At 36.1% G+C, this 10,242-nt stretch overlaps 1 protein-coding gene across 2 annotated transcripts; it reads right to left on the bottom strand.

The window, feature by feature from the left end:
* Positions 1-5,695: 5,695 nt before the first annotated feature.
* On the bottom strand, positions 5,696-9,623 carry LOC149393205 (disease resistance protein RPV1-like). 2 transcript variants are annotated; one of them, XM_089617250.1, is made up of 5 exons: positions 8,965-9,623; positions 7,531-8,575; positions 7,136-7,447; positions 6,317-7,021; positions 5,696-6,094 (listed from the first exon to the last, which is right to left on the bottom strand). In XM_089617250.1, exons 1-5 carry the CDS (start codon positions 9,450-9,452, stop codon positions 5,717-5,719), a joined length of 2,928 nt encoding a protein of 975 aa, XP_089473376.1. In that variant the 5' UTR covers positions 9,453-9,623; the 3' UTR covers positions 5,696-5,716. The 2 variants fall into 2 exon arrangements, with proteins under 2 accessions (XP_089473376.1, XP_089473377.1); XM_089617251.1 differs by having other exon boundaries at positions 7,531-8,570; positions 8,965-9,030.
* Between the last annotated feature and the right edge of the window lie 619 nt (positions 9,624-10,242).

The following is a 10,242-nucleotide window of genomic DNA, read 5'->3' as shown; positions in this document are numbered from 1 at the left end:
TCGATTTGCACACACGAGCTTAGAATTTATTTTCAGAATTATTATTTCAGTATTGTTGCTTTCAGTGCCGAGTTCGCCTACGATACTTCGTCACTTTGTCCCCTTGTAATTCAGTTTCACGATCAATAAAGTTTATTAATATTTTCCTCTTATTATAGTCTTTTGTCCTTATACAGTTTTTTGTACGACGTCTTCTGAAACCCCGTTAAAATAAATATCATACACTAGCACTTTATTATTTGTGATTGTTGATCGATCCAAAAATCGACATCAACAATGGGTAAGTATGCTTGTTCATTCATCTTTCATAGCTTTAGTGATATAGTTTGTGTAGAATAAATAAAGTTGGTAGATGTAGGTTAAACTTTCCGGAATTTGTCGTTATTTCCAATGAAATCCGACCGTTTCGGATGAAATTCAAGCAGAAAATCTGTCAGTTTTCGGCCCATTCCGACCAATTCCGACCTCTCCAACCAATTCCGACCCTTTCTGACCTCTCCGACCAATTCCGACCTCGCCGACCAATTCCGATGGTATTCATCGAAAATTTCCAGTTTTTCAAAAAAAAAAAATCTAGTTTTACCTTTAAATCTCATTCAAATCAACCTAAAATAACTAATAAGTATTAAAATCTTGTATGTTTTCAACCCTACACTAATCAAACCATTAAAAAAAAACATAAAAAAACTAACATTTATTGTCATTTTGGGTTATGACACTTTGAGAGCTTGAGACCTTGAAGTGGTGTGGTGGAGATTGGATTTGTGGTGGTTTCGGTCGGATTTGGTGTGGTGGGTGTCGGATTTGAGGTGGTGGAGGTCGGATTTGTGTCTTTGGCGTCGGAATAGTGTGGTGGGCGTCGGAATTTTGGAAAGAGCTAGAGAGAGAAAGTGAGAGTGTGAGAGTGAAAGAGATGGGAAAACGTGTATATTTGAATTGAGGGTATTTTCGTCCAAAATTGGTATAAAAGTCCAATTTTGGATATTTTTAAGTAATGGGTCTAATTGAGATATTTTCATTACTTTCGAGTCTAGATAATGAAATTTTTCTATATATATATATATATATATGTACATACCAGTAAATCACGGCGAGGAGGCCTAGGAGGGGAGATATCTTTTTTGCGGCATTTCGTCGAACGCCTTGTGTGCAGAACGTAAAATTCGAACGTAAAAGTCTGAAACGAGAATCCGAAAACAAAAATCTTTCTGTGGCTATAAAAGGATCCGCATACTCTGAAATAAAAAAAAATTAAGGATAACTTACACAATTGCCCTCTTCACTTCAACACGTGTAACGGGTCACCCCTGCTGTTTAGAAAAACTCTTACGGGCCTTTCTAATATTGCATCGTGTCAAAAAATGGTGCTTCTGTGAAACTTTTTTGATGCCATCCAATTTAAAGTCACACGTGTACGTGTACGTGTACATGTACGTGCAAGGTTCAAAATACTGACGATATATCCCGATATCAAGAAAAAATGGGAAGTTCGGTAAAAAAAAAAAAAAAAAAAAAAAAAAAAAAAAAAAAAAAAAAACTAATATAACAGTCAAAATATCGTTTTCTTCCCGAAATACCGTTTTTATAAAAAAAAAAACATTCCTACAACAGCGAAAACAGAAAAGTTATTCCTGAAATACCTATTTTCATAGCTCTAAACAGGCCCAAAATTTAAACAAAAATTTAGCGATATAAGCCACATAAACATAAGCGTTTGCGTTTTAGCCAACGTTTTGTAAATTTTTCGTAAATAACCAAAAAAATTTGTAAATATTTCGTAAATAGTCATATTTACTAGAAATTCACTCTGCGTTTTTGGTTATTTTGATAGTGTAAATAGATTTACGTGGCTATTTACAAAATATTAACGAAACGTTGGCTATTTCAAAATTCTAACGTTTCATATGGCTAAATAGCCACTGGAACCAAATTTAAACTTGAGTTCTTGGGAGGATGAAAACCCATTATTGCTTATTAAAATTCATAGAACTACATAGGTTTATATGGAGTGATTTTTTTAAATTTATTGATTTCATAATAAGGTGAACTTTATTGTTAGCTAAATAAATGTTATATATTCATTCATTACGTATATTACGTATATATCTATATAGATATAAATATATATAGATATGTTTTATATATATATATATATATATATATATATATATATATATATATATATATATATATATATTTAAAATATAATTGTTATATGTATCATTAAATTATATATTATACCTTTTATATATTTTTATAGGATTTGTGTCGATATATCCGTCGATAATCGATATATCACCGATATAATCGGTAGTCGGTATTAAAATTGTTATAGAATATCCGTCGATATATCCGTCGATACTCGATATATCCGTAAAATCAGAACCTCGGTATGAGTATGAGTATCGATATTTTAAACATTGTGTACGTGTACGTCCGTGTACGTGTGTATGCACGTGATTCATGTTTTAAAGGTAATTTAGTAATATTATAAACATAATATACTTTAAAAAAATATTAAACTCTATCAACAACCATTTTTTTGTCACCTTATTTTATTTATCTATGTGGCGTTCAGCGGAAAATGTCCGCCGGTCAAGCCATCTTGCTCCGATCGCTAGTGGTTCATCGACGCTCTCTACTCCATCCAAATCCGGCCTCCCTCTGCCGCTGCCGGTTTCTCTCCGTCTCTTCGAGCTTTGACATTTCCGCAACCAAATCTCTGTTTCATAAACTGTTGATTGGGCCTTGATCGGGTCGTCGAGTAGATCAATTTCGACTATTCAAAGTCGAGAAAAGCTGTCGGATTCTGATAGCCATCGCCCCGAATCCGCCGCCAAAAAATGGTGTTTCCATGATAATTTAAAGTGTTTTGGTGATCTTCACAGCGAGAGCTTTCAGTTGGAAATAGTTACGCAGTCTATTTCTTTCGTCGGTCTCGATGACCACCGATTGAGCTCCGCTACCTTCCGAGCTCCTTGCCATCATACCACAGCCTCTCCGCCTTGATAAAATGTAGCATCGACATTGATTTTCCACAACAAGCTTCACATTGGAAAAGCTTATGCAATCCACTGTAATTGATTTTCTTCTGAATAAACGCCATAATCTTGATTTTCAATAGCAGATTTGTGTTGGAATAATTTTCGCCTTAATCCACAGAGATAGTCTTGAAAAGCTTATGCAATCCACTCTCATTGCATATCAACGAGCTTCACATTGGAAAAGCTTATGGACATTGATTTTCTTTAATTGTTTATTCATTTTTTATTTTATTTTAAATATAATAAGGATATTTAAGTAAACTCACGGAATTTCACTGTCACATGACAAACAAGTGATAAAAACTGGATAGTTGACAAATAATACTTAACAGAAGGAGCACAACTACAAAAATGCAAGATTATAAGGGCACGGATGAGTTTTTTCAAACAATAGGGGTGGGTTATTACACGTCAACTTGAGGGTGGAATCTTGTAAATTATCCAAAAATTAATGATAAAGCAATGGTGCAAAATATGTCGTCTCAGAAAAATCATAAACCGGACCAGACCAATGGTTTTTAGACCGTCGGTCCAATTTAAAACGTTTTTTTTTTCAATCTTGTCTGGTCTAAAACGTTTATTTTCAATCTTGTCCGGTCCGGCTACGCCTTACAAATGGTCAGGTCCGGGTTTTTATTTTTGAACCGCAGTCCAAACCGGACCGGTTTATTACTTAAAAAAATACAACCCTAAATTATTTATGTCTCTGAATTTTCCTTTCCCATTCTTTTCTTCTTTCGTTTCATCTCATCCTGTCCAATATGAATATGACAATATCCATTAATTTATATTCCCAAATAAAAAAGTAATCTCCGAGACTGCGACCTAGCCCAAACTCCATCTCCGACCAAGCCGTTCCTCTCGAGATCAAGGAATCGCCATCGTCCTCTGTGCCTCTCTGACTCTATTCACACCGCCATCATCCTCCATGCCTCTCCGAGCTACTAAAAGATTTAGTCTGACAACAAAAATCCACAATCTTCAACTCCTAAGTCAAGTGCACAAAGTGCTCAATTTGATACAGAGGACTAAGATCCCGATGACTCGTTGTTGAGCAGGCATGAAATTGATAAGTACTTGAACGAGCGTGTTGAGACATACTCTCGGTAGTTCGATATCCTAGCATGGTGGAAGTTGAATGGTCACAAGGACCCGTTCTTGTCTAAGACAGCTCTTGACATATTAGCTATTCAAGTTTCTACGGTGTCTTCTGAATCTGCTTTCTCTAGTGGTGGGAGGCTCCTTGACTCATTTAGGAGTTCTTTGCTTCCGAGGATAGTTGAGGCTTTAATTCGCGTGATGGGTTACTAGTGAACCATTATTCACCTATTATTAGTTTATTTAATCGAAATTAACTTAAATTAATCAATATTAACCATCAAATTTAGGGGTTTGAAATTTTTAATGAGTTTAATGTTTTTTATTAGTTGATTTGTTTTAACTTTTAAGTATAAGAGTGATTTTCCTGGATTTTCTGTAGGATTTTGAAATTTTGTTGTCAAATAACCGGTTGTTAATTTTTGTTTTAATTTTAATGGATGTAATTATGTCAAACCTATCCCGTTTATTTTGATTAATGAGTATTTTGCAATCTATAAGAGGTTCAGTATTTTGCAACAATTAACAATGATAAGACTTTAATCGAGTTAGAATAGAAATGTATCAAAAATATATAAATCAATGCGTAATTCAGTATTTTTTTTTTTTTGCAGTGTAGCGAAATAGTCAAAATGAAACTATGAAATTTGTTTTTAGCCTATGTTTCACAATTTTTAGGGAAATAGCCAACAGACTTGTGTGGCAATAATTAAAGTCTGATTTACCCTTATTTATTAACAAATTCGTCACTTTCTCTCTCCTATTTTTTTCCTACATTTTTTTTTACATAAAAACTTCAAAAAACCATATCTATCTCATATGAACTCGAAATTGAGTGATTCCAAATCCTACGGATTCGTGACGCCGAGATCTTCAAAAATAGATCCATTGTGTTTGATGAAAAATCATGTTTAATACCATAGATGTAGAAAAATCACGTTATTACCTTAAATATGGAAATAACTAGAAATTTTTGAAATTTTCAAAAAATAAATGAAAACGTAACTATGATGCATTAAACATAATTTTTCATCAAACACAATGAGTCTATTTTTGAAGATCTCGACGCCACGAATTTGTAAGATCTGAAATCACTCAATTTCGAGTTCGTATGAGAAATATATGAATTTTTGAAGTTTTGATACAAAAAAAAATATTTGAAAAAATAAGAGAGAGAAAGTGACGAATTTGTTAATAAATAAGGGCAAATTAGACCTTATTTATTGCCACATAAGTTATTTGGCTATATCCCTAAAAATTGTCAAACATAGGCTAGATCCAAAATCACATGTTTAAAGTGACCTAGTTGCTTACAAATCTCTTTTTTTTTTTTATGAAGATTGCAAATTAAAAAAAAAAAAATTTATACATATAAAAGATACTGTCGCAGTGCCATCCAAATTTTTTAAAAACATTTCAGTGTCAATAATTAACAAGGTTATAATAAAATAAAAAACTAGAACTAAAAGTAAAAAAAAAAAAAAAAAAAAAAAAAAAAAAAAAATATTGAGAAATATAAGAACATTGTTGTCCAGTTCTTTTTTTTTTTTTTTTTTTCAATGTGTTGTCTGGTTCTAATACCCTGTCTTTTTATTAAACCATCTTCCAATACCTGCAAGCTCTGTCTGTTCCCCGCGATATATAACACTGACCCCACATTCTGTTACCTTGGCGCCAATATAGCCATCTTCATTGTGGACAACCGCGAATCTAAACGAAAGTTGGTTAATACCATCGTTGTATAGTTCACAATGAAAGTTGAATTCTCTGTAGCCATCTTTGTAGAGCCGTCTCAAAGGATTATCTCTTTCTTCAGAATCAGAGAAGCTGACAACGGAACATACAGAGAAACCCATGATTTTGTCATCAGGTCGGTCGTCAAAGCATATGCTGATTTCGTTACCAAATTGATGGTTATCAAACATATGACAAATTCTTGCCTGCTTCCTTTCCTGCCATATGAAACATAACGTCACTACTCAGTCGTATACGTCATAAGTGATTCCTCAACATAAAATCTAGATATTGAGATATGTTAGGATTTTATTTTACGCAGCAGAACAAAGTTTCTAGTGGGTGTCTGCACATGTCAAAATATTAGGGACAAAAAATCCCAATTCGATAATAATAATGAAAAAAAAAAAAAGCATTCCTGTTTGAAAGCGTATACGTACTTCAAAAAAGCTGTAGACTTCATCTTCCTCGAATCCTCTGCCAGAATAACATAAGATAACATCTCCCTTACATCTGCTGAAATGTTGGCTTACATCTCCCTTAAATCCCAAGCGATTAAGAAAAAGAAGGCGTAGATCTTTCTTCCGAAAGCCAGTTTCCAAATATTTTGTGAGAAGAGTCCTCGGAATCGACATGTTTGCCACTAAATTTGTACAGCCGCTGAAATCATAACACAATGGAAGCACCGGACAGAAAGCATCCCTTGAACACTCATGTATATGAAGTTTTATGCAGTGACTGACTACATTTCGAGATTTATAACTGTTGAATACTTTGTGGATCCTTGAACTACTCATAAAATCAGAGAAACTTGGGGAACACAGAAGGTTTTTGCAACCAGAAACATTTTTTATCTCGATATAATCTTGGTACCAAATCGACCGAGGCAGTCGCTCGATTGGGGTTCCACTCAGCACCAAAGACACAATACTGTTGGGAAGCTTTGGAAAATTGCGTATCGATGAGCATCCGTTGAGATTTAAAGTTTTAAGCTCGCGAAGATTCTCAATTGACGAAGAAACTTCAAGCAGACTCGTACAATGTTCAAGATATACATGCTCTAACTTGGAGGCTTGAGAGAGATCTGGAAGTTCAATCAGCCGTTTTGAGTGGCTAACATCTACTTTTTTCAAATTCCCAAGCGGCTGTAACAAAAATCCAAAGAGACCAAGATGATTAGATTAACTCTTATTTTGTAATTATTCATAAACAAAACTCTTAGCTACTAGAACAAAAAACATATGAAACTTTGTAACTACCTGTATTCCTTCCCAAAGTTGAACAATATTGCTGAATGGCAGGATAAGTTCCACAAGATATTGAGGCTTAAAACTCCGTGGAAATGACTTCCATGGAAACTTTTCCCAATGGAGATATCGGAGAGTATCGGGAAAAAAGTGAAGGCCAGACCTGTCTCCACCTTTTATGGACACTTCACATGTCTTGCGAACGTCAGAATGAAAGATTTTAAGTAATCTGAGCTCAGACATGTCTTGAAAAGCACCCGAGTTGAACTCTATTCTACTGATTTTTGACATATCAAGAATTATTACTTCGATTTTCGCCGTCCCCTGGAAGTTAAAAACAACTATAATTGATAAATATCATAATTAAAATGAGGCAAAAATCTTTTTAACATCGTTTAATCACTTACTCTAGTACTCTCTAAAATGCGAGAAGCATCGTGAGTACTCCAAAAACGACTGCGATTTTCGAGCTCAATGTTAGACTGCACAACACTCCAAGCCATTTGTTGTACCAAGTCATGCATACAAAGTTTGTTGTAAACATTGATATATATGAGAGACTTGTCAACCAGATCATCGAGGCACGTTTTTGGGTGCAACTCACAAGCTTCCAAAATCTTCTCTGCATAGTCTCTGAATTCATGTTTAAAAAAACACGCGACGTCGAGGAACACACGCTTCTGTGTTTTATCAAGTCTGTCATAACTCGTCCTCAAAATATTCATAATTTTTTCGTTTGGACACACTTTCAATTTGTTCAGCTCTGCTTCCCAATTTTCCAGCGTCTTTCCCCGGAAAAAAGAACTAAGGACTTTCAAAGCTAGTGGGATTCCATCGGCATAATTTGTGATCTTCTCGCAGAGTTGACGAGTAGAATCATCCTCTTGATGGGCTGTTTTGCTTAGTGCAGCCGAACGAAACAGTTGAAGGGCTTCTTTGAAATCTAACTTCTCGACTTTGTACGTGTCATCAACATCTCCCCTAAGGATTTGCATGTCTCTCGTCGTTACGATGACTCTACTTCCCGGGCCAAATCGATCAGCAACTTCTGTTAAAAATTCTAATTCCTCCGGATCATTCACATTGTCGAGAACCACTAGGACCCTTTTCCCCCGGAGGCGTCTGTGGTCGAAGAGATTGTTATTGGAGTCATAGTACTTCTTCTGGCCTTGTTCCCAATTGACCCTTATGGCTTCGACGAAAAAACAAGCATCGAATTTGGAGCAGAGACGCTGAAAGACGAAACGTGCTAGGGTCGTCTTGCCTATGCCACCCGTCCCCCAAATGCCTATCATGCGCAGGGGTTTCTGTGAGGCGACACACAGCAGATCTTCGATCTCTTGGAAACGCCTTTCTAAGCCAACAAAACCCTTGAAATCGTCTTCGACGTGAACTGAGTTCAGTTTCTTGAGAACGTCTACCATGATCTTTTTTATTAGATCAGAATCTGGCCTAGCATAATGAAGAAAAGAGAATTGTAATTGATAGAATTATTGAATCACGGAGTAAGATAGATAATGAGAACTAAAAGAGAATGTTTAAAGTAACACAAAGCTAAGGTTTTATTTCTTCGGTATATCAAAGATAGAAGTATTTATTAGAACAGATCATATCATACATGTCTTAGCTCCTTATTATCTAAAATTATGACTGAGTTGTTACATTCACATTAGCATTCAATTGATAATTGTTTGAAACTGAATTCTGGAAAACTGCTTGAAAAATTGTTGAAACCATTTGTACTCCGTTTCAAAACATCATAACAAAAAGAGATCCAAAATAAGAACAAAGATAAAACTGAGAGTATTCATTTAGAAAGTAGCCACTAATTAATTGTGTACCTAATGACATTTGAATCCCATCCAGCTAAGTTAGCCGCTTCTGTCAGAGCCTCTCTCCAGATCTTTAGTTTTCCATCTCCTTTGAAACGTTTTGCATGATTAGCAAACGAAGCCTGGAACGTCTCTTTTTGTTTTCGGATATGGGAAGGGTAAACGTTGTAAAAGACCGGCAAGACGATCTGATTGTTTCTTTTACGGCATTCGAGGATGTGCACAAGCTCGTCCAAACACCACGGCGAAGACGCGTAATTTTTTGAAAAGACGATTACGGAGACTTTCGATCTCTGAATGGCGTCTTTGAGTGCTTGTGAGATCTCGTCGCCTCTTTCGAGTTCTTCGTCGTCTCTGAAGACTTTGATGTTGTTTTGCACGAATGAAGTGTAGAGACGGTCCGTGAAGTTGTAACGAGTGTCCTCGCCTCTGAAACTAAGAAAAACATCGTACTCTGGACTTGAAATACTCGCTGAACAACAAGAAGAAGCTGCCATTATTTCACGGAGGAAATATCCTTAACCCATCAAATGCCTTTATATTCACATACTCTATCTGTCTCAAGGAAGAAACAGTCAAGATCTAGGATCGATCTAGGTCTAGATCTGAGAGAGAATGATAGAGAGAGAGAGAGAGAGAGAGAGAGAGAGAGACGAAATGTTGTTTGGCAAATGAGATCGATTAATTTCTCATTAGCTCAAAGGCTGTGTATATACAGAGTTGATTTGATTAGCTAATTGTATTACACGTAAGCATTCTGTTGCTAACTAATTTAACTTGATTCTGTTACAAAGGTGTGCCAGCTCAGCTCATCTGTTTGATACGCCCCCGTGAACTGGACGGCCATCTTGTAACCCAAGTTTGTTGCACAGTGAGACAAACCGACTCTCCGGGAGTGGCTTGGTTAGCAGATCTGCTAGCTGATCTTCAGTGGGGACATAGCGCACTTCCACGGCTTTGCTGGCAACTAAGTCACGGATATAATGAACATCGACTTCAATATGTTTAGTGCGAGCATGGAACACCGGGTTCGAGGCAAGTGACCCGGCACCTTGATTGTCACACCATATGATGGATGTGGAAGCAGCAAGAGGGATGTCAAGTTCAGTCAGGAGTGAGCTTAGCCATTGTATTTCAGTGGCTGTTTGAGCTAAGGCCCGGTACTCAGATTCCGTGTTGTACCTGGACACTACTTTTTGCTTTCTTGCAGACCACGTAACCAGATTCCCACCAAGTAATACAATATACCCTGTCGTGGATCGTCGATTATCAGGACAGCCTGCATAG

Source organism: Urtica dioica, chromosome 6 (genome assembly GCF_054948205.1).
Source record: "Urtica dioica subsp. dioica isolate 48M chromosome 6, U.dioica_male_clone48M_v1_H2, whole genome shotgun sequence".
NCBI classification, from domain to species: Eukaryota; Viridiplantae; Streptophyta; class Magnoliopsida; order Rosales; family Urticaceae; genus Urtica; species Urtica dioica.
Note: the sequence above shows the minus strand (reverse complement) of the source record. Positions and strands in the feature narration are given on the sequence as shown.

Excerpts from the sequence above, each read along its gene's own strand:
- LOC149393205 (XM_089617250.1), bottom strand. The coding sequence starts at position 9,452 with ATGGCAGCTTCTTCTTGTTGTTCAGCGAGTATTTCAAGTCCAGAGTAC. Across the intron at positions 7,448-7,530 it reads GCATTTTAGAGAGTACTAGA|GGGACGGCGAAAATCGAAGT; the intron begins GTAAGTGATTAA and ends TTTAACTTCCAG. Across the intron at positions 7,022-7,135 it reads AACTTTGGGAAGGAATACAG|CCGCTTGGGAATTTGAAAAA; the intron begins GTAGTTACAAAG and ends TTTTTGTTACAG.